Genomic DNA, 24,813 nt, shown 5'->3' on the forward strand with positions numbered 1-24,813 from the left:
TCCCACCACAAAGGTTGTTGGCTCTCTGCCTTCTGTCTTTATTTTTTATTTGTTTAACTAGGCAAGTCAGTTAAGAACAAATTCTTATTTACAATGATGGCCTACCCCAGCCGAATCTGGCCAATTGTGCCCCACCCTATGGTATTCCCAATCACAGCCAGATGTGATACAGCCTGGATTCAAACCAGGGACTGTAGTGACACCTCTTGCACTGAGATGCAGTGCCTTAGACTGCTGCGCCACTCGGGTCAGTAGCTACTCTGGAGGTAGTCTGACTAATCAGCTGAAGAACAAACCGCACAGACAAGAGGTAGAGTCATTTTAAATGTCATTTTATTCAACATTCTGGCTTTTAAGGAACATTTATACGATTCTGGAGGAATTAGTTTCAGGCTGTATAAACCAATTAATTGTGTATTACAGCCTGATTAATCAGACTACACTGGAGGGATGGCAGCATGTGGACATCACCTTGGATCATATAAGGCAGTACGTTCCAACTCCAGTCCTCCAGTACCCCCAACAGCACACATTTCTGTTGTAGCCCCGGACAACAGCACCTGATTCAACATGTCAAGGGCTTGATGATTAGTTGTCAACAAGTAGAATCAGGTGTGCTTGTTCGGGGCCACAACAAAAAATTTACTGTTGGGGGTACTCATGGATCGGAGTTGGGAAACACTGCTATAGAAATTTGACTAGATGGGATACAGCTTTTGTCAGATTTGACATTTTGTAGCAGATTAGGAGAACTTATTCAGCAGGTTAGGAAAATGAACATAGCAGGTTAGGATAATTATGTTAAGGTTAGGAAAAGTGTTAGGGTTATGGTTAGCTAAAATGCACAAAACAAAATCAGCTTTTGACGTTAATCTGGTGAAAGCTGTATCCCTTCTAGCCGGATATATTTTTTATGTAACCTTTACTTAACTAGGCAACATAGGATGGTCACTGCAGATCCAGCTACGTATATCTTCTATCAGGTTAGTGTGGTGAAGGGTCTGAGGTTTTGTCTTGACGGGAAGTGAGACTCTGTATCTAGAACACAACATGGTGCTACATCCTGTAACAAGACACTGGAGAGTCATAGTTTAGTCTCTCATGATATCTTGATTAAATCAAATCAAATCAAATCAAGTTTATTTATATAGCCCTTCTTACATCAGCTGATATCTTAAAGTGCTGTACAGAAACCCAGCCTAAAACCCCAAACAGCAAGAAATGCAGGTGTAGAAGCACGGTGGCTAAGAAAAACTCCCTAGAAAGGCCAAAACCTAGGAAGAAACCTAGAGAGGAACCAGGCTATGAGGGGTGGCCAGTCCTCTTCTGGCTGTGCCGGGTGGAGATTATAACAGCACATGGCCAAGATGTTCAAATGTTCATAAATGACCAGCATGGTCAAATAATAATAATCATAGTGGTTGTCGAGGGTGCAACAAGTCAGTAACACAAGAGTAAGTGTCAGTTGGCTTTTTCATAGCCAATCTTTGAGAGTATCTCTACCGCTCCTGCTGTCTCTAGAGAGTTGAAAACAGCAGGTATGGGACAGGTAGCACGTCCGGTGAACAGGTCAGGGTTCCAGCAGGTCTGGGACAGCGGGTCTGGGACAGGTAGCACGTCTGGTGAACAGGTCAGGGTTCCAGCAGGTCTGGGACAGCAGGTCTGGGACAGGTAGCACGTCCGGTGAACAGGTCAGGGTTCCATAGCTGCAGGCAGAACAGTTGGAACTGGAGCAGCAGCACGGCCAGGTGAACTGGGGACAGCAAGGAGTCATCAAGCCAGGTAGTCCTGAGGCATGGTTCTAGGGCTCAGGTCCTCCGAGAGAGAGAAAGAAAGAAAGAGAGAAAGAGAATTAGAGCGAGCATATTTAAATTGACACAGGACACCGGAAAAGACAAGAGAAATACCCCAGATGTGACAGACTGACCCTAGCCCCCCGACACATAAACTACTGCAGCATAAATACTGGAGGCTGAGACAGGAGGGGTCAGGAGACACTGTGGCCCCATCCGATGAAACCCCCGGACAGGGCCAAACAGGTAGGATATAACCCCACCCACTTTGCCAAAGCACAGCCCCCACACCACTGGAGGGATATCTCCAACCACCAACATACCATCCCGGGACAAGGCCAAGTATAGCCTACGAAGATCTCCGCCACGGCACAACCCAAGGGGGGGCGCCAACCCAGACAGGAATACCTCGTCAGTGACTCAACCCACTCAAGTGACGCACCCCTCCCAGGGACGGCATGGAAGAACACCAGTAAGCCAGTGACTCAGCCCCTGTAATAGGGGTAGAGGCAGAGAATCCCAGTGGAAAGAGGGGAACCGGCCAGGAAGAGACAGCAAGGGCGGTTCGTTGCTCCAGCCTTTCCGTTCACCTTCACACCCCTGGGCCAGACTACACTTAATCATAGGACCTACTGAAGAGATGTGTCTTCAGTAAAGACTTAAATATTGAGACTGAGTCTGCGTCTCTCACATGGGTAGGCAGACTATTCCATAAAAATGGAGCTCTATAGGAGAAAGCCCTGCCTCCAGCTGTTTGCTTACAAATTCTAGGAACAATTAGGAGGCCCGCGTCTTGTGACCGTAGCGTACGTGTAGGTATGTACGGCAGGACCAAATCGGAAAGATAGGTAGGAGCAAGCCCATGTAATGCTTTGTAGGTTAGCAGTAAAACCTTGAAATCAGCCTTTGCCTTAACAGGAAGCCAGTGTAGGGAGGCTAGCACTGGAGTGATATGATCACATTTTTTGGTTCTAGTCAGGATTCTAGCAGCCGTATTTAGCACTAACTGAAGTTTATTTAGTGCTTTATCCGGGTAGCCGGAAAGTAGAGCATTGCAGTAGTCCAACCTAGAAGTAACAAAGGCATGGATGAATTTTTCTGCGTCATTTTTGGACAGAAAGTTTCTGATTTTTGCAATGTTACGTAGATGGAAAAAAGCTGTCCTTGAAACAGTCTTGATATGTTCTTCAAAAGAGAGATCAGGGTCCAAAGTAACGCCGAGGTCCTTCACAGTTTTATTTGAGACGACTGTACAACCATCCAGATTAATTGTCAGATTCAACAGAAGATCTCTTTGTTTCTTGGGACCTAGAACAAGCATCTCTGTTTTGTCCGAGTTTAAAAGTAGAAAGTTTGCAGCCATCCACTTCCTTACGTCTGAGACACAGGCTTCTAGCGAGGGCAATTTTGGGCCTTCACCATGTTTCATTGAAATGTACAGCTGTGTGTCATCCGCATAGCAGTGACATTTAACATTATGTTTTCGAATGACATCCCCAAGAGGTAAAATATATAGTGAAAACAATAGTGGTCCTAAAAGGGAACCTTGAGGAACACCGAAATTTACAGTTGATTTGTCAGAGGACAAACCATTCACAAAGACAAACTGATATCTTTCCGACAGATAAGATCTAAACCAGGCCAGAACCTGTCCATGTAGACCAATTTGGGTTTCCAATCTCTCCAAAAGAATGTGGTGATCGATGGTATCAAAAGCAGCACTAAGATCTAGGAGCACGAGGACAGATGCAGAGCCTCGGTCTGACGTCATTAAAAGGTCATTTACCACCTTCACAAGTGCAGTCTCAGTGCTATGATGGGGTCTAAAACCAGACTGAAGCGTTTCGTATACATTGATTGTCTTCAGGAAGGCAGTGAGTTGCTGCGCAACAGCTTTTTACATTTTTTTTGAGAGGAATGGAAGATTCGATATAGGCCGATAGTTTTTTATAATTTCTGGGCCAAGATTTGGCTTTTTCAAGAGAGGCTTTATTACTGCCACTTTTAGTGAGTTTGGTACACATCCGGTGGATAGAGAGCCGTTTATTATGTTCAACATAGGAGGGCCAAGCACAGAAAGCAGCTCTTTCAGTAGTTTAGTTGGAATAGGGTCCAGTATGCAGCTTGAAGGTTTAGAGGCCATGATTATTTTCATCATTGTGTCAAGAGATATAGTACTAAAACACTTTAGTGTCTCCCTTGATCCTAGGTCCTGGCAGGGTTGTGCAGACTCAGGACAACGGAGCTTTTGAGGAATACGCAGATTTAAAGAGGAGTCCGTAATTTGCTTTCTAATGATCATGATCTTTTCCTCAAAGAAGTTCATGAATTCATTACTGCTGAAGTGAGAGCCATCCTCTCTTGGGGAATGCTGCTTTTTAGTTAGCTTTGCGACAGTATCAAAAAGAAATTTCGGATTGTTCTTATTTTCCTCAATTAAGTTGGAAAAATAGGATGATCGAGCAGCAGTGAGGGCTTTTCGATACTGCACGGTACTGTCTTTCCAAGCTAGTCGGAAGACTTCCAGTTTGGTGTGGTGCCATTTCCGTTCCAATTTTCTGGAAGCTTGCTTCCGAGCTCGTGTATTTTCTGTATACCAGGGAGCTAGTTTCTTATGACAGATGTTTTTTGTTTTTAGGGGTGCAACTGCATCTAGGGTATTGCGCAAGGTTAAATTGAGTTCCTCGGTTAGGTGGTTAACTGATTTTTGTCCTCTGACGTCCTTGGGCAGGCAGAGGGAGTCTGGAAGGGCATCAAGGAATCTTTGGGTTGTCTGAGAATTTATAGCACGACTTTTAATGCTCCTTGGTTGGGGTCTAAGCAGATTATTTGTTGCGATTGCAAACATAATTAAATGGTGGTCCGATAGTCCAGGATTATGAGGAAAAACATTAAGATCCACAACATTTATTCCACGGGACAAAACTAGGTCCAGAGTATGACTGTGGCAGTGAGTAGGTCCAGAGACATGTTGGACAAAACCCACTGAGTCGATGATGGCTCCGAAAGCCTTTTGGAGTGGGTCAGTGGACTTTTCCATGTGAATATTAAAGTCACCAAAAATTAGAATATTGTCTGCGATGACTACAAGGTCCGATAGGAATTCAGGGAACTCGGTGAGGAACGCGGCATATGGCCCAGCTGGCCTGTAAACAGTAGCTATAAAAAGTGATTGAGTAGGCTGCATAGATTTCATGACTAGAGGCTCAAAAGACGAAAACGTCGTTGTTTTTTTTGTTGGTAAATTGAAATTTGCTATCGTAAATGTTAGCAACACCTCCGCCTTTGCGGGTTATGCGGGGGATATGGTCACTAGTGTAACCAGGGGGTGAGGCCTCATTTAACACAATAAATTCATCAGGCTTAAGCCATGTTTCAGTCAGGCCAATCACATCAAGATTATGATCAGTGATTAGTTCATTGACTATAACTGCCTTTGGAGTGAGGGATCTAACATTAAGTAGCCCTATTTTGAGATGTGAGGTATCACGATCTCTTTCAATAATGACAGGAATGGAGGAGGTCTTTATTCTAGTGAGATTGCTAAGGCGAACACCGCCATCTTTAATTTTGCCCAACCTAGGTCGAGGCACAGACACGGTCTCAATGGGGATAGCTGAGCTGACTACACTGACTGTGCTAGTGGCAGACTCCACTAAGCTGGCAGGCTGGCTAACAGCATGCTGCCTGGCCTGCACCCTATTTCATTGTGGAGCTAGGGGAGTTAGAGCCCTGTCTATGATCGTAGATAAGATGAGAGCACCCCTCCAGCTAGGATGGAGTCCGTCACTCCTCAACAGGCCAGGCTTGGTCCTGTTTGTGGGTGAGTCCCATGTTCATGAAGTAGGAAGTCACTTGAAGCATCCAAATATTCATACAAATCTCCAACTTCCCTTACATGATCAGATTTACTATTGAGACTGTTTTAGTATTTAATACGCATAGGAAGTAATATTCTTGTTCCTCCTATTCATAAATAGTTGTGTGCTATTGGTCATTCATTGTTAGTTGTGCTTGATAGGACATACTATTGTCTAAATAAGGCAGATATCAAGTCATCATGTCACGGTATTTGAGAAAGCTGACACAATCTTTGAATTGTGAGGCCCAACTCTTTCAAAATCAGTCGTAAAGTAAAATAAAATTGTTATACATTTTATAAAGCCTTTTTTACATCAGATACCCAGCATAAAATCCCAGAGCACGCAATGCAGATGCAGAAGCACAGTGTCTAGCAAAAACTCCCTAGCAGGTAGGAAACTAGGAAGAAACTTAGAGAAGAACCAGGCTCTGAGGGGTGGCCAGTCCTGTGGAGATTTAAATATGACATATGATAGTCCAATCATTTCTTGAGCAGAAGTGAGAACTTCCAGTGTGCTCTTCTTGTGTTCCTCAACAACATACACAATCGCTGTTCTTTATGAATAAGTTACATAAGAAGAGGTAGTTGTGGGGATGGAATATGAACTCTGCTGAGTGTTCTCAGCAGAGGTAAATTGATTATGGTAAATCGTTGTACCTTGTCGTACTTCTGTAAATGTAGTATTTCCCTTGGTGAAACATAACCTGTATTCCAATAATGTGTAATATTATTTAATAATCATATTCACATATGACAAGCAAAAGAATCTGCTGCAAAATGATTGTACTCCATAGACCCAGGGGCAGAATATCATAACCTCTTATAGTCCCCAAAACAATGATGTCAAGACAATGTTGTTTTTTCTTCAAGTATTACTCCTCCACATCTAGCTATGTCAACGTCAAGACAGGGCACTCAGAAACATCTGTGTCATTTTCCCTTTGCTGAAAGCTGTGCGATAGAGGAAGCCACAGAAGCTGCCGCGACAGGGGATATTTGATGGCTGACTCACTTCAGTATTTCCTTGATGGGACTTAATTCTGTCAAAAGCACTGCTCATGGACAGGAACTCATTCATTTCAGTCTGAGACTGAGAGTGGAGCGAAGCGGAGGGCAGAGCAGCTACTCAGGTAAGTTCTCGCTTAAATTTCCTGTTGTAATAACACGGCTTGATAATAGTTATAATAGCATATATTATACAAATATTGCAATTTTCATCACTTAAAATGTTTATTTTTATTTGATTTGATCAACATTTGTTTCCTTCCATTGAAAGAAAATCCATGTATGCATGGTGTTTATAAAATGCTGTCCTTGAAATGCATGGGTTTTAATTACACGTTTGCCTTTCTTTAGGAGATTGATCAGAGTGCGTCGTCCTTGTGATTCAGCTTGTGTCTCGGCCAGTGGGACTAGATTGAATACCACCCTGTTAGTGGGACGATGAGGCAACTAGGAGACAACTCCAGTGGGCTTGATGTGAACAGCACCTCCTGTGAGATCCATGACAGCATCCTCTCTCCTGCCTTACCAATTCTCTACTCAATAATCTGCTTCTTCGGCCTGGTCAGCAACATCATGACCATATTTGTGTTCTTCCTGAGGAAACACTCTGACTCGTCCATGGCTGTGTACATGAACCACCTGGCCATGGCTGACATCCTGCTGGTGATGTGTCTTCCCCTGCGGGTCTACTACCACAACAGCCCAGGCCCCTTTTACCTCTGCAAGGTACTGGGCGTCTTCTTCTACGTCAACATGTATGCCAGCATCCTGTTCCTCAGCCTGATCAGTCTGGATCGCTACCTGAAGATCATCAAGCCTGTGTGGGTCCTGAGAATCCACAAGGTGCGGTGGAGCCACCGGGCGTCCTTCTCCGTGTGGGCAGGTCTGGTCCTGGCCATGTCTCTTTTTTCCCTAAGGAAAGACAAGGAGGGTCCCTGTGACAGGATCTGCTTCCACTTCCACCACAAAGGACTCCTGGGGGGCATGGCCAACCTCACCGTGGTGGCCTTCTTTTATGCCATCTTCCTCCTCTTTATCTGCTTCTACGCTCGGATAACCACCAAGCTGAGGAACATGTCCTTAGGCAATCGGGACCCCAAGGCCCAGCGGAGGAAGAGCAGGGTGATCCTGAAGACCTTTGTGGTGCCGGTAATCTTCACGCTCTGCTTCCTGCCATACCACCTGGTGAGAGTGCCCTATGTGCTAGCCCAGGTGGATGTGATCCAGGCCCTGGGCAGTAAGCAGATTCTCCACATCCTCAACGAGCTCACTCTGCTCCTGTCTGCCCTCAACAGCTGTCTGGACCCCATCATCTACTACTTCCTGTCCTGTACCTACAGGAGGACCATCCTCTGTGCCCTGCAGGGGCAGTTCAAGACCATGTACGCTGTTAACCGCAGACGCATCAGTATTAACCGATCTATTACAGAGATATAGAGCTACAGTATCTAAGGCAGGGAGTTTTAACATTTTGCACAAATTCATTTGGATAATGGACATTAAACAAAGTTGGATTAACTGAAAAAGATAATGTATAATACGTGTTAATACTGTTAATACTATTGACTCTATAAAATAAGTATAGAAGGATATTATTAAATGTACATTGTGAAATATGTATATATATATAAATATGAACTCTTGTTATCAAGTTCTTACTGGACTTTGTATAAATGTTGGTCCAGTAAGAATGCTTTTTTTTTATGAGAATTTTTGCATTCTTTTTTGTTTGAGTATGTTACTCACACTTATGGATGGTGACCTTAGGTTCTCATGGTTAAAAGGGCAATATACAACATGACCTTTTAAATGTCTTACGCACAAGGATTCCCCAAGATGAGTATGCTGTTTCATTTCAAGTAAATGACCTACTTACTCACCCTATGATTTTCCGACCCTATGCTGTCGGAAAATGTATTCATTAAATGAAGTACACTGACAAAGGCTTGTGTCAGTCTTGTGCGCTTTTTAAAATAATGTTTTTTTCTGACATGGGATCAGTACATATATATTTTCACACGATAGAGAGCCATGAAGTTTATATGTGGAGGTATTTGTCTTTTACAATTGCATTAGTTAAGTTCACCAACATTGCTTTCATTTGAAGAGTTTCTTTCCAAAACTCTCTATCCACCAATTTCTCACATTTGTGTTTTTTCATCAGAATGATTGCTTAGGGGTACCTTCATGTCTGTGTAAAATATTACCGTTCTCAGATTTTTTGTATGTATGACTTTTTTTTTTTTCTCCCAAAACGCTATATATCCATTGTTTAGCTGTAATGGAATGTTTGTATCATGTATATTTGATTGTCAGCATACTCAATGTAATTTACATTCTAGTAATTTAGCAGATGCTCTTCTCCAAAGCGACTTACAATGAGTGCATTAATCTTAAGACAGCTAGGTGAGACAACAACATCACAATCGTATCAAGTACATTTTCCCTCATCAAATATTTATCATCAAAGTCAGTGCTAGTGGGAAAAGAGAAGGAAGAAGAAACGTTTTACATACAGATCTCATAGTATTGTATTTCATCATTTTAATGTTGATGGCACAAATGTATAATTTGTTTATTTCTTTAAAAAAAGTTGTTTTTTGTTACATTTGACTGTGTAAAACCTAGCAGTACTACTTATTTCTCTGACAGTGAGGTAGACATATAGCATTTTTCTATTATGATTATTTGTCACTCTGAAATGGAACCATCAAGTGACAGATTTAAAACAAATACATATCTGTCATTGAACAACCCCATGTAATGATTAGATAGGGAAAAAACACACCAATCTCTTTCAGAATTTCTTTAAACAATAAAAGCTAATTTACCAAGAGTCCTGAAAATGGCTATATAGTGTTTTGGAATTAAACTTAATTTCATGTTCATGACAGATTATCTCCTCAGAAAACACTTTGAGATTCTGTAATTATTATGGAATCATTGTTCTCTTGCTTTCAAAACATTTATATTAAAGTACATTGATATTAAATGATAAGAGAGTACTGATCAATTTAAGTAAGTATGTGAGTAGTCTGTATAGTAGAAGCAATACATTATCTACGTTTTAAGTAGTCTTATCCAATCACTGTTAGGATTCACTCAGTTATTCACTGATTTATCAAGTCAATTATTGGTTGAATTAGTTTGTTTTATTACCTACTGCTCAAAAGGCTCGGCTTCGACTGACAGCATAGATTGATCACAGAGACTTATCAGTTGAAATGGAGGAGCAGAGGAAAGAGTGATATACCCGCTGTTCAAAGCCAGACATTCACATTGATATCTCTGCCAGACATTTCAAATCTTGGATAAATACTGATTGGTGCATATTTAGGATATTTGCATTTCGGATGAGTTGACTTTGGAGTAAAATATCTGTTGACAATCTTATTTTCTGTGATTTGTATATAGTATAACCGGTAAATTAAAACCCATTCTTATCTTCTGTTTAATCAGACAGCATTTGTCTTGGTTGTTTCCTGTGTTTTTGTTAACAGTAACACCAGTTCTGGACTTTCAGCTCCCCCTACTGGTCATTCATACTGTCTTTGAATCAGCATGTGGAATAATATTTTATCACCATTTTTTTCATTACTGTTGGGGCCAATTCTCTGGAGTATTAATCTGTCCACACCAGAGACATAGGTCCACTAACCTTCTCTCTTTTCATGCTTATCTGAATCGTACTTCGGGATCAGATGGACTCCGCACTCACACAGCTCTCTCCATCTCCCTAAAATGAAAAAAGGGTTAACCCAACATTAACAAAGAGCACTATTCTAGTCTTATATTCCATTCTATTTCTTAGAAATGTATTTATTGGAGACAGCAGCAAGGCGTTAAGGTCAAATGACTGAGTCCACCTCTGATTGGCTGTGCTCATCTCATGTTGCTCTCCTCAGGGTGCCTGGAAAGTCCACAGGGACTCAGGGAGTCATCACAGTCCTTACAGCCCAAACATACAGTATAGAGCTCTCCTCAGGCTCAGGATTTACCCCATGTCATTCCAAAGCATGTGAATATCCACATTAGTAATGAAACAGTTTATGCAAAATTCTTTATTTTTTCCAGAAAACCTGGATGAGTCATCATTGGTTAGAAGGTCACAATGAATATGCAATTGGCATTAGATCATGAAATCTAGTCAGGGAATGGATGGATTACCACATATTAGAATTAATCAGGCTGTAGAGTGATTAGTATTTTTTGCGTGTGAAATAAAGATATTCGGAATACAATAACTTTAAGTTTCTTAAAGTGACAAAACAAATACGAAGCATTATTTAAATGTGTCAATAAAACACACATTATACAAAAACACAAACTCAGAAACAAAATAGAAAATGCTATGGATGCTCTCTCCAAACACACAGGCATTGGTAACCTTCAGTGCAGCAGTGTTTTTCAGATCAGTGATGTCACCCCAGACAGTGATGTCACCCCAGACGTGTGTGTCAGGCTTCTCCTAAGCCTCGGCCTCTTCTCCATCAGGGTCAGCATAGACGTGGCTGTGTGTTGCCATGGGAACCCCTCCGGAGGTTACAGAGGCCTGGTGGCTACTCTCCATGGTTGGGACGCCTTCATATGCCACCGTGGTTGAACTCTTAGGTTTGGCCCTGGAGGGGGAGAGGAATTATAGGTGAAACACTGCACCACACATTTCAATTGTATTACTGTCAATGAGTTCATAGTGCAGCCCAAATCATAACCACTCACTGCATCTCTGTTTCCTTGGTATCCTTGTATTTCTGCTTCTTCATGGAGTGTGTCATGTACAAGACAATAAGGATGATTAGGAGAGCTCCAAGAAGTGCTCCAATGACTGCACCAGCAATGGCCCCGTCACCTAGCTCTGTTAAAGGGCGGGTTATTGGTAAGATTAGTTACATCAGTGTCTACAGCAGTGTGCAGATCATATAAACAAGGAAAAACAACATCCCATATGCTACCCGTACCATGGTTGAGCTCCACAGTGCAAGTTTCAGCTCCCACATCATTAGAGGCACTGCACTGGTACTCTCCAAACTCAAACTGGGATATGTTTGTAATATACAAGGATCCTATTTTTGGATCTGAAAAGAAAAAGAAAGAATAAAAGTCTAGCAAAAATGAATCAGAGCACAAAGGAGTGATGGAGAACGGAGGAACAGTATGACAACCCACCTGTGTACCCCAGCACAGGTTTCTTGGTCTTGTCCTGGTCCAGTCTTGTCCAGGTATAGGAGGGGGTGGGGCTTCCCTGCACACTGTGGCAGGTGAGGGTAACCAGGTGACCAGACTCCACATCACCATGGACAGCACAGAACGGCACAGAGGGCATCTCTTACAGACCATGTGATAGAGAGAGAGCATGTGTTAACATTACGTAATATTCTGCAATCTGGACCCAGTTGATCCAGTAATCAGAGAAAGTTTCCAAAGGGTACAGCCAAGTTTGACATAAAAAATCAACACTTGCCCTGGACCAGTAGCTAGATATTTGGTCTAGTAGTAGGTACGTTTGACGTTGGATTGCAGAACACTGAATTCCAGCGCTTGATACCAGTCATTACAGTGATATATTCAATCAAACATGAGCAGTCTAGCAAAGATAATGTCATCCCCCTGAGTGTCTCTAATGCTTTGCTATGGTTACAATGGTGACGTTGTACATCATGGTACTTGCAGTGTTTACGGTGACTAAAATGACACATTTATACAACAGACATGACCAATTATAGGCAAGTATATTATTTGTAAGATGAGCAGCCATTGTGGATTGGTACAATCAAATGTATTAACAATAAAAAATAAAAGACCATGTCCATGTTAGGACTGAATACAGTGTACTACCTTCCCCATAATGCTTCACTACAACCCCTCTGCTTTATCGAACTGGGAATCATTCATTAAATCGAAAATAGAGTCATGTGTTTCTCCATTCTATTCCTGAGGACTACGAGACATGTCGGGAGGTGGTCTTGTACTGCTGTGTTCCTGTTCTAATTTCTGACACTGACAATGAAGATACTAGTCTGCTCCAGTTCCCATGGAAACTACTGTGGATACTGAGGCCAGCAAGGTTGTCCTGGTAACTCTGTAAATGAATGGAATCACAGACGGCATGTAATTCAATGATCACAAAACTCAGATTAGGAAAAACAGGATCACTGCTTCATAGGTCTGGTTGTGTGTTGTGTTGACACTAACATAGGAAGAAGGATATACGTTACTATTTAATTATTATATGTGACTTACCTAAAACAGAACTTACCAAGAATGTTGACAATGATAGTTGCCTCAGTCTTTCCACTGACATCAGGGAAGTTGCGGACTTCGCAGGTGTAGGCCCCTGCATCAGACACTTTCATGTTGCTTATTGTTATTGAGGCATTGTTGGTAGAAGCTGGAGAGCTGGAAGGCTTCAACCTGCCTTCATATGGTTTGGAAATCACACCCTGTCCTGACTGAGAGTAATACACCTAAAAAGTAACAGCAAGAATGTGTTAGAGCCTACATAAAACCACTGGAAAACCACTTCTTACCAAAAACATAACAATTTGTGCACTGATTGACAGATTTCGTGTTGATATTTCAGAGACGGCTTCTACACACAAAAAATGAGGGTTCCTCAAGGGTTCTTTTGGAAGGGTGATGGTTCTGTGTGGAACCATACTGACCATAATTTGAGCCCTTCAATGGTTATTTGCAGTTCAAAAAAGGGTTCTTTCCTCTTTTTGTGATAATTAAAATGTAGGGGTTGTGGCTCTTTCGAATATTTTGGGGCGTGGCTTGAGCACAGCTCTTTTTGTGCAACTAGTTTATCTAATAAGCTGTGTTACGCTACTACACTTTGTGACTATGGTCAGTAACAGTGTCTATTAAAAGACTCATGTATGGTCATGTGTGAATTGAGAATGGTAGATTAAGTCAGTAGTTCTACATTTTCTACTCAGGGACCTCCAGCTGTTCCAGAGCTAGCACACCTGATTCAATTAGTTAATGAACACAATAATAAAACCTATGGAATTTTAACAATATAATATGGCTTTTGAACCACAACTAAAAACCCTGTATGGTTCTACAAAGAACATTTGAGATTGAGAAAAGTTCTTTATAGAACCATTCTCCGTAAAGGTTCTATAAAGATCTTAAAAAAGGATTCTATATAGCCTCAAAAAGGGTTGTAACCGTAGCAGAAGCCTTTTTTGGGGATATATAGAACCTTTTTTTTAAAGGTTCTTTGTAGAACCTTAGGAAATAGTTATTTATCACACCATACATATTCCATTTAAAAACTTATAAGCATGATTCTTTATAGAACCTTCCAAAAAATATTCCATATACCACCAAAAAGGGTTCTGCTATGGTTACAAGTCAAAGAACCCTTATTTGGCACCATATCGAATAATTCACTTGTAGTGTGTGTTTGGAGGGCAGGGAGCGACTGGTGCTCTGGTGACTGGGCTCATTGTTGTCTTAACAGGGTGTTTCACAAAATGGGAACTCAAGAGCTACCGCCATATTGAACTAGTAGCCTACCTGCTTTTTATTAAAATACCGAAGCACCAATCTTTCCCTCTTAGAAAAAAAGGTTATATCTATAATCTTAAAGGTTTCTTTGGCTGTCCCCATAGGAAAACCCTTTGAAGAACCCACACTCCACAGGGAGTGTGACAATGTGGCAACATAAGACAGAATGAGGAAAACCACAAAGTAACATCAGTCTACGTACCTGCTGTGGCACCATGGAGGTTTTGGAAATAAAATTCCACTGGATGATGAGGTCACTGGTTTTCTGCTCAGTGGTAACAAAGGTGCACTGGAGAAGAGCACTTTCACCCTTTGTCACGTTCTCAAACTTTTGGGGAACCGTCACTGTGATTAAATGCCCACAACCTAAAAAAGGGTTAATAAATATATTTATGTACTTTTATTCGGTTTGAATGTTATTCTTTAATATCAGACCCCAAACAATCCAAAACGTGCCCAGAGTCCCATTTGCAAGAGATATGGGTACCAAATCCTTTCACATTACTGAAATATCATTATTATTATTTATTTCATAATACATGAACATGTAACTCACCCGTCATGCCGAGCAGCAGCACCATTTTCAGTGTGGAGGACATTTTAAACGAAATGTTGGCTCTTATTTCTGTCTCCTTCAATAAGCCAGTCAAGAGTGGTATTGCTCACACTACCTCAAAATCCCTCACCTTTCCCAGTTCTTACCTATCAACTAAGTTGTAATGGGCAACGCCTAGGTAGAGTGTACTGTACAAGCTTGTGGGGACTCTGTGGTAGTGTACAGGCTAATTTTGTGCCTGTAGACATCATGGGGGTGTTCAAGGTGTGTGCACAGGCTTGTTTTCCTTATCACCTAGACTGGGTGGGAATACTCTCCGACTGTTATTTTTCAAAATGTGGATTTGCATTTCCAAATTAGCGCCATTTGTTCCTACTAAAATCTTTAGACTTACAGGGAGGCCATGATGTCTGTGCTAAAGAATTAAGGACACAATTAAGTGTATGTTTTTGCACTTTACACTATCAGATGTTCTCTACATAGTACAGTACAGTATATATTTGTTCTGTTTTCTCCTTTTAGTCTGTTAACCTTATTGCAGTGGCCCACTAGTTATTGACAGTGACATTGACAATTATTCAGTACTTGGGCTGATGCTCATCTCTCCCTCTTATATGCTCTAAATGTACCTTGTAAGTCATTCTGGGTCAGGGCTTCTGACAAAGGAATTAATGTAATGTAATCTCCACCTGGCCTTTATCTCCTGCCCTGAGAGGGAGTGAGCCAGAGCACTACAATACGCTGCTTATCTCTGGGGAGTTTACTCCCTGCCGTTGGCACTGAGTTATTAATGCCAGTTTCGCCCGTCACTCTGCTCATGCTAAGAGCTCGACACGGCGGTACACTCTTAGAAAAAAAGGTGCTATCTAGAACCTAAAAGGGTTATTCAGCTGTCCCCATAGGAGAACCCTTTTTGGTTCTAGGTAGAACCCTTTTGGGATCCATAAAGAACCCTTCATACAAAGGGTTCTACATGGTTCTTGGTAGAACGCTTTTGGGATCCATAAAGAACCCTTCATTTAATTGTGAATAATTATAATAAAGTGACATAAGAAATTAACGATGTGGAAAATGTTGATCAGCAGTGAAAAAGGGGAAGGGGGATGTAGAGGGTGATGTGAAGAATGGAGGTGGATGTAGAGGGAGTGGGAGGGAATCAGCTCATTAGGCACAGAGCTCATATACGTCTCCCAAGGTGTCATACCATGACCATCATCAGGATGTATAAAAAGGATCATCATAAACAGCACATGAAATGTTAGAGCAAAGTGTGTCCATGTCACAGTTACCATGTTACTATGTTACAGTTACCATGTTACTATGTTTCAGTTACCATGTTACCATGTCACAGTTACCATGTTACTATGTTACAGTTACCATATTACCATGTTACTATGTTACAGTTACCATGTTACCATGTTACTATGTTACAGTTACCATGTTACTATGTTACAGTTACCATGTTACTATGTTACACTTACCATGTTACTATGTTACCATGTTACTATGTTACAGTTACCTTGCTACCATGTTACAGTTACCATGTTACTATGTTACAGTTACCATGTTACGATGTTACCATGTTACTATGTTCCAGTTACCATGTTACTATGTTCCAGTTACCATGTTACCATGTTCCAGTTACCATGTTACCATGTTCCAGTTACCATGTTACTATGTTACAGTTGCCATGTTACTGTGTTGCAGTTACCATGTTACCATGTTACTATGTTACAGTTACCATGTTACCATGTTCCAGTTACCATGTTACCATCTTACAGTTACCATGTTACTATGTTACAGTTACCATGTTACTATGTTCCAGTTACCATGTTACTATGTTACAGTTACCATGTTACTATGTTACAGTTACCATGTTACTATGTTACAGTTCCCATGTTACCATGTTCCAGTTACCATGTTACCATGTTACAGTTACCATGTTACTATGTTACAGTTACCATGTTACTGTGTTGCAGTTACCATGTTACTATGTTACTATGTTACTATGTTACAGTTACCATGTTACCATGTTACTATGTTACAGTTACCATGTTACCATGTTACCATGTTACTATGTTACAGTTACCATGTTAGTATGTTACAGTTACCATGTTACAGTTACCATGTTACTATGTTACACTTACCATGTTACCATGTTACTATGTTACAGTTACCATGTTACTATGTTACCATGACACAGTTACCATGTTACTATGTTACAGTTACCATGTTACTATGTTTCAGTTACCATGTTACCATGTCACAGTTACCTTGTTACTATGTTACAGTTACCATGTCACTATGTTACAGTTACCATGTTACCATGTTACTATGTTACAGTTACCATGTTACTATGTTACAGTTACCATGTTACCATGTTACTATGTTACATGTTACCATGTTACCATGTTACTATGTTACAGTTACCATGTTACTATGTTACAGTTACCATGTTACTATATTACAGTTACCATGCTATGTTACTGTTACCATGTTACCATGTTACCATGTTAGTATGTTACAGTTACCATGTCACCATGTTACTATGTTACCATGTTACCATGTTACAGTTACCATGTTACTATGTTACTATGTTACATGTTACCATGTTACCATGTTACTATGTTACATGTTACCATGTTACTATGTTACAGTTACCATGTTACCATGTTACTATGTTACATGTTACCATGTTACCATGTTACTATGTTACAGTTACCATGTTACTATGTTACAGTTACCATGTTACTATGTTACAGTTACCATGTTACTATATTACAGTTACCATGCTACTATGTTACTGTTACCATGTTACCATGTTACCCTGTTACCATGTTACCATGTTACTATGTTACAGTTACCATGTCACCATGGCACTATGTTACAGTTACCATGTTACCATGTTACTTTGTTACAGTTATCATGTCTCCATGTTACTATGTTACAGTTACCATGTTCCTATGTTACCATGTTACTATGTTACAGTTCCCATGTTCCCATGTTACTATGTTACAGTTACCATGTTACCAAGTTACTATACACAGTTACCATGTTACAGTTACCATGTTACCATGCGACTATGTTACCATGTTACCATGTTACCATGTTACTATGTTACAGTTACCATGTTACCATGTTACTATGTTACAGTTACCATGTTACTATGTTACTATGTTACAGTTACCATGTTACCATGTTACCATGTTACAGTTACCATGTTACCATGTTACTATTTTTACATTTACATTTACGTCATTTAGCAGACGCTCTTATCCAGAGCGACTTACAAATTGGTGCATTCACCTTATGATATCCATGTTACAGTTACCATGTTACCATGTTACCATGTTACAGTTACCATGTTATCATGTTACTGTGTTACAGTTACCATGTTTCTATGTTACAGGTACCATGTTACCATGTTACAATGTTACTTTGTTACAGTTACCATGTTACCATGTTACTATGTTACAGTTACCATGTTACTATGTTACAGTTACCATGTTACCATGTTACCATGTTACAGTTACCATGTTACTATGTTACCATGTTACAGTTCTGCTGGGTTGTATGAAAATGGATTCGGACCATCGTGAATAAAATCTTATCAAACGGCATGACTAAACACACACAGTAGGTATGCTGAACGAAAAGAAAACAAAAAGGTTAATCATTGACATCTCAAGGGCCTTACTGGTGTGGCCCTGCTAGCTCCTTCTCTAGTCTATGCAAACTGAAACTCAGGAGTATGCGTACACGGTGCTTTGCGCTGAATGTGCCATACAGTATGATTACCTGCAAAGGCATGGAGAGAGTGAGGAATGAAAACAATGTTGTTGTTGTTTTTTAATGTTCTTGTTGGAGGTAACTTTTTAATGCCCAACAAAGACTGGATCCCTGTTATAATTACAATAACTGTTTTTCACCAATTAAATCAAAGAACTCAGAGCTACATCCTTCAAACATGTTTTGCCCCATCTGTTGTCTGACTTCTCTATTCTTATCATCTTTCTTTTTCTTTTCAGACCATGGTCAGGAATCCAATGGAATCTGAGAGAATCCCAAGTTCTCGAATGCAAGGAATTCGCATACTCTGAGTTGGTATTCAAAATTTCCCCACAGAGGTTGCAGGGCCTTACCAGCTAGAGACTGCAGGCCCCTCTCAGCTAGAAACTTCTGGGGCCTCCCAGCCAGAGACTACTGGGCCCAGTTACCATGTTACCTGCAGGGCCCTCCAAGCCCGTCCAGGGAATCAAGAACCTCTCCTATGCATTCGTACCTGGGTATAAGGTGGTTGACAGGTCATCAATCAAAAGACGCCATGAAGAGTATGATAATGAAGAGGAAACGTTCCAAAGACAACAGCCTCACATAAAAAACTTCTCACAGATACTTAGTTTAGCCACACAAATCTGACAGAGCTTCATGTAAATGACATGGGCAGACATACCAAATAGGGTATAGCAGATCAAACTAGCTATGTGTTTCAGTCACCGAATCCTGAAGAGAGCCCGTGGCCTTGCTCAATCAGTGATGGAAGCGGAGAAAGACTGTGGTAATATTTACGACTTGGTAACCAGTCTGAGTGGTTACAGCTGCAGTCCTACTGTCATGCCGAGCCTGGCTGTGAAGATGTCCTTACCAGTGGTACCAGCCAATTTGGATCCAGAGGAAGACCACTGCACGCTGGTCCTACACCCCAAGAAACGCTGGGAGAGGCCCTGTTTGGCTGATGCAGCATATTTAACTAGTTTAATAAAGCTATCTATTAAAACTCTGCTTGTGACCTCTCCTCTCTCTCTCTGTCCATTAATCACGTCATAAAAAGAGGCCCTTAACTCTTTCAGGAGTCGTGACGTGGTCTTAAATTCCAACGTGGCCCTTGATCATATTTGAAACCGCTCTCTTGCACTCATTGATTTTTATGGTCTCTTAAAATGATCCCAATCAACTAAGTGTCAATGTTTAGTGATATGATAAACTATACTGGCTCCCTGAAATGCAGAGAGCAGAAGGGCCTGACTCTTACTGTGCTTTGATGAGAATAGTAGCCTGGAGGACACAGTGTGCAGGTCTGCCCGTAATTACTTATAATCATTTCATATTAGATTTGATTAGGTAACGAAGACGTTGATCTTGGCTGCTGTTATTGTTCATCCAGAGCGGCTGGTAAGAGATTTGATTTAGCGGCGGTGTAGTTAGATAATCTGCCAACAGAGAGCAGTGTTAGCTGCTGAATGATGAGTAAGAGGGAAGGCCATTTGGGAGATGGAGGTGCTGGGAGCTTGAAGCGAGCGATGACAACAGAGACAAGAGCGCCTCTCTGTCCTCAACACGGCTCACTCCTTGCCCCTCCTCCCATCGTCCCAGCAGCCTGGGGGAAACAGGCCAGACATTTAGCATGACTTCACACTGTCCCCACAGCCACTGAAAATACCATCGTCACAAAATAGAGACGGGACACATTGCAAATTCACATTTGTGACAACACACAACTACACACAACCATGTGCAAACTCTCACTAGATTATTAAAAATAAACATTCAGGACCCCCCCTACTGAAAGCCAAATGCAATGCCACTGAAACATTGTCCTGCATTGCTGTCAACTGCAGGGGTGCAATATTGTTTTATTGGAATTATTGTAGTTATTTCGTTTGAAGCAAGCTAAAATAAGAGGAACATAAACAGAGACAGAGTCAGCCTTTCTAGTCTTTTTCCCATTTCTGCTATTCCAAGTGTATTTGTAGAGGTCTCTTTGTATATGCTGAATAAATATGGAAGAGAGCATGAGAAAAGGAGAGAGATATAGAGAAATAGAGAGAGAGGAAGAGAGAGAGAGAGCTAGGGACATGGGAAGAGAAACACATAGACCCAACAGTGCAGCGATGGTCACATTGTATTGGATAAAAGAGCTGTGTCTTAATATTTTATTAGACACATTCCGTCTCCACTCCCCCTCATTTCTCCACTCTCTCTGCTCAACCCCAAATCAGGAACTCCAAAGGCAAAACATTTCAAAATGGATGGACATCCCTGAGTGAAGTGACCTCTCCCTCTGAGAGACAAGATACACCATGGCCAAAATCAGAACATTGATTCTCCAAAGGAAAAAGCAACAAGGACATGTATTCATAAAGTCACAAGTTAGAAAATAGGTTTTTACTGAGAACATTTTGATCTCTAATTTGATACGAAGATTATTTGAAAGACCATAGTTACCAACGTGTGTTTTCAATAATTGGGAGTTGGGGATACGACTGTAGATATGAAGGTGTAATTTTCTCTCCCACTACTATAGCACATTCCAGAGAAGCATGATGAGTCCTTTGGAAGTCTTGAATATTTCTGGCCTCTAACAAGATATGTCATTCCCTGGAGCAGTTTTCCAAGTCTATTTATAAGTCAACTCAAAAGGACAGCAAAGATCTGTCTCCATGAGATATTTGAATAGATGATGCTCGGTGGCTTTTTCAAGCAAATTATGAGGACTACTTGCCTTGTGCTTTGTGCTTTACAACAATGCAGGTGTGCTTTACATCAGGGGTAGACTGGGACCAAAACTCGGCCCTGGCATTTCTAACACACCGGACCATTTTCTTTTGTTGAGGCCTCGACACCTCAATACTCCTCAAAGCCCACATCATCAGCCAGATAATTATAATTTTGCAGGGGAAAAAAATGACGTTTGACACGGCAACTGGGCTAAAAACAGACCAGCCCATTTGGCATTTCTCCGAAATGCCAGATGGCCCGTCCACCCCAGCTTTACATTTTAAGCAAACATCTCTATTCATCACATATGATGGCATGATAGTGTCAGGCCAATGATGACCACAGTTTTAAATTTATTGTCATGATATCATCATCATGTATACAACTATACATTGAGTATACCAAACATTAGGAACACCTTCCTAATACTGAGTTGCACCCTTCCTAATACTGAGTTGCACCCAGCAGCGTTGCACTTCTTGACACAAACCGGTGCGCCTGGCACCTACTACCATACCCCATTCAAAGGCACTTACATTTTTTGTCTTGCCCATTCACCCTCTGAATGGCACACATACACAATCCATGTCACAATTGTCTCAAGGTGTAAAAATCTGTCTTTAACCCGACTCCTCCCATTCATTTACACTGATTGAAGTGGATTTAACAAGTGACATCAACAAGGGATCATAGCTTTTCACCTGCATTCACCTGGTCAATCTGTGTCATGGAAAGAGCTGGTGTTCTTAATGTTTGTATGCTCTGTGTATGTATGTCCACCAATGGTAGAACAATAGTTCATATAATTTTGTAAAAATGGGATATTTCCACTCAACCCCAGACTGTGCAGGGTTATGGTTAGCTTTGGTTATGACACCATAGATCAAAATACATCACTGCAGTAGAAAGTGTAAGCCATGAAGCTAAATCATCCTCTGCTTTCTGACCCTTTTCTGCTTTTTCCCCTCAGTGGAGCAGTCATCAATTTCTGGCCCATGTTAATGCACCCTTTCAATATTTGATGTTTTTATATGGAGTGCTGACAATAGAACATGGAAATGGAGGGCACATTTTGCCGATCTAGTTCAATGGCTCTGCATCCATATTCTTAACAGAGCAAGGCACTCCAATCCTCTGAGTGCTTCTCCTCTACTGGGGCCATTTTCAAAGTTTAGAGGCTCTGTGTGTTTGTGAATGAGAATCTTTGTCTCATGTAAGTATCAATGTGCTATCTTCACAAGACCAGATAGATGACACTGGCCACATGCTCTTTGTCCTCAACAATCTCTCCAAATACCTTCACCACTCCAGATACAACAACACAGGGAACAGGACTCTGCTGCTGTTTCATTATTTGTAATTTTTATTTTATATTATTTTTTTAAAAATATTTTTCTTCTTAACTTCTTAAAGCATTGTTAGTTAAGGACTTGCAAGTAAGCATTTCACTGTAAGGTCTACACCTGTTGTATTCGGCGCATGTGACAAATAAAACTTGATTTGGAAAATGAACCAGAGAACACAAAATGATCTTAAGGATTGTAGACAACAGTTAGTGCTAGGTGTCTACCTTAAAGTCTCCACCTCTCTTCACACAGTTTGATGTTTGGCCAAGATTGGGTATGAGGGGTAAGCTCTGCTATGGCTTGAGTTGAATAAGGGGCAAACATTACACTTCTCAGCAGGAGTCACTTTGTGTCTTTATTCAGGAAATAGGTCATGAATGGAGGTATCCTCTCATTAATGTGTCATGGTTGTAATCTAATTCAAATCTGGTACAAGAAGAAACTCTCTTGTCTTTTATTTTACTTGTACTCAAGTCTGTCTTCATATCCCGACAGCCCTTATGAGAAAGCAACACACCAACAAATAGGTGTAACCTCCCACGACAGCTTGGAATTGCAACGGTAAAGAACTTATTACATTTTTCAATAGAATTTTTTTGCAACTGAGTATTTTATTTACCTTTTGGGGACTAACACAATAAAATAAATTAATCAAAATGTAAATTAAACAATAGATATTAGTCCTCAAAGGGCAAACGAAAAGACACTGTCATTCTTTACTGTATAAGCCTTTATTAGTCAAAAGTCAGTTGTTTGAATGATAACCCTTTTTATACCACATACTTTAACACCTTGTATTTGTAAAAAAACACATTTTGCTCAAACACCTAAAAAAGCTGATTGACACTATAACATTAATTGGCATAGACAAAAAAAGGAAATACGACTTCATATTATAGAAATGTTGATAGAAAACTCATACCCCAAATGAAATAAAACACCTCATTAGATAACTGACCAAAATAAAGCGCTCAATGAGAACAAAACAATTACAGTACAAAAACTAAATCCATTTTACTTCCAGGGCAGGTTGCAAGTAGAAATACATTTTCTTTTTATGAGAAAACCACAACTGCAGTAATAATAACAATCCATAACAAAATGCAACAAAATACAGCCAATTACAAAAAAATATATAAAAAAATAACAATAATAATACTGATTAAAATCTTTGAAATAGATAAGGGTTGTTGGCCTTTAAATCTGTTTAGCCAATTTTTACAGAATTTTTTCCCTAGCTATTTGTTTCGCAAGTATGTTTTCCCTGGTAAAATCTCATTGAAAAGGGAAGTATACTGATGTATAATTGGGACTCAGCACAACCTCCTGCAAGTATCATCATAATCAGCAGCAGACCAGAACCCCCCAGTCCAGAGGCAACTCATTTAAGAGAAACGGCTGGGAATACCCACTCAGCATGCAATCCCATGGCTTAAATTCAGATGCTACTGGTGAGCTTCCTTTACATCCTTTGTAGCTGGAGGGTGATTGATGTTAGTGCTAAAGCTAAACTTGATAAAACTACAGTTTGTACTTGGTGTATCGATGCCAAATTGTATGTGCTACACATTAAGTAAAAATGATAGATAGGTACATATTGTTCATGTTAACCATGAATCAGATAATGTACATTCTATTTTTGTAGTTTTTCTCCAGTTTTATTGAATGTATAGTTTGCTTTACAGTGTTTTGTCAAGCTGGCTGTAAAATAAGTGCAACTAGAGCATGTAAACACTGGGTCCTTCCTTCCTGGCTGTGAGAATGAAACTGATGAACAGTGTGGAATAGAAAAATACGAAAATAAACCTCTCCAAACTTAGGTCATGCAAAACAAAACCTTTATATTCTCTTCTTAAAATGTAATTTTTTTAGGCTTTGTTTGCAGAAATATGCCAATGCTATAGAAGCTGTCCATGCCATTAGCAGTGAAGCTAGCTGCTATTATGAACTTCCCTGTTTTTTTTCATGCATTAAGAAATATTTAGCGAAAGATAACATATTTACAGTACAATTCACATGTAATTACACATATACACAAGAGGCAAGATAATTCCCATTGGAATGAGTTCAACAGTTTCTTTTTACCTCCACTACTCCTTGTACATTAATGTGTCAACAAAATAGATGTGGCATAACTAAAATAAATCATCACATGAAAAATGTGTTTCCTCACAGCTTTCAAAAAACATGAACGTGGTTTACATTTCCACATATAGTAGGTGTGAGTTCAATGTAATG

General features: G+C 40.5%; 2 protein-coding genes across 2 annotated transcripts; one reads left to right on the plus strand and one right to left on the minus strand.

Annotated features, from left to right (window-relative positions):
* Positions 1-6,579: 6,579 nt before the first annotated feature.
* On the plus strand, positions 6,580-10,122 carry gpr34l (G protein-coupled receptor 34 like). Its single transcript, XM_029769653.1, has 2 exons — positions 6,580-6,785; positions 7,012-10,122. The coding sequence occupies exon 2, from the start codon at positions 7,099-7,101 to the stop codon at positions 8,095-8,097; it is 999 nt and encodes a 332-aa protein (XP_029625513.1). The 5' UTR covers positions 6,580-6,785; positions 7,012-7,098; the 3' UTR covers positions 8,098-10,122.
* Positions 10,123-10,698: 576 nt separating this feature from the next.
* Positions 10,699-14,974, minus strand: LOC115204244 (V-set and immunoglobulin domain-containing protein 1-like). Its single transcript, XM_029769654.1, has 7 exons — positions 14,732-14,974; positions 14,378-14,541; positions 12,917-13,124; positions 11,827-11,985; positions 11,619-11,735; positions 11,380-11,515; positions 10,699-11,279 (listed from the first exon to the last, which is right to left on the minus strand). Exons 1-7 carry the CDS (start codon positions 14,772-14,774, stop codon positions 11,129-11,131), a joined length of 978 nt encoding a protein of 325 aa, XP_029625514.1. The 5' UTR covers positions 14,775-14,974; the 3' UTR covers positions 10,699-11,128.
* Positions 14,975-24,813: the final 9,839 nt, after the last annotated feature.

Source organism: Salmo trutta, chromosome 12, assembly GCF_901001165.1.
Source record: "Salmo trutta chromosome 12, fSalTru1.1, whole genome shotgun sequence".
Lineage (NCBI taxonomy): Eukaryota > Metazoa > Chordata > Actinopteri > Salmoniformes > Salmonidae > Salmo > Salmo trutta.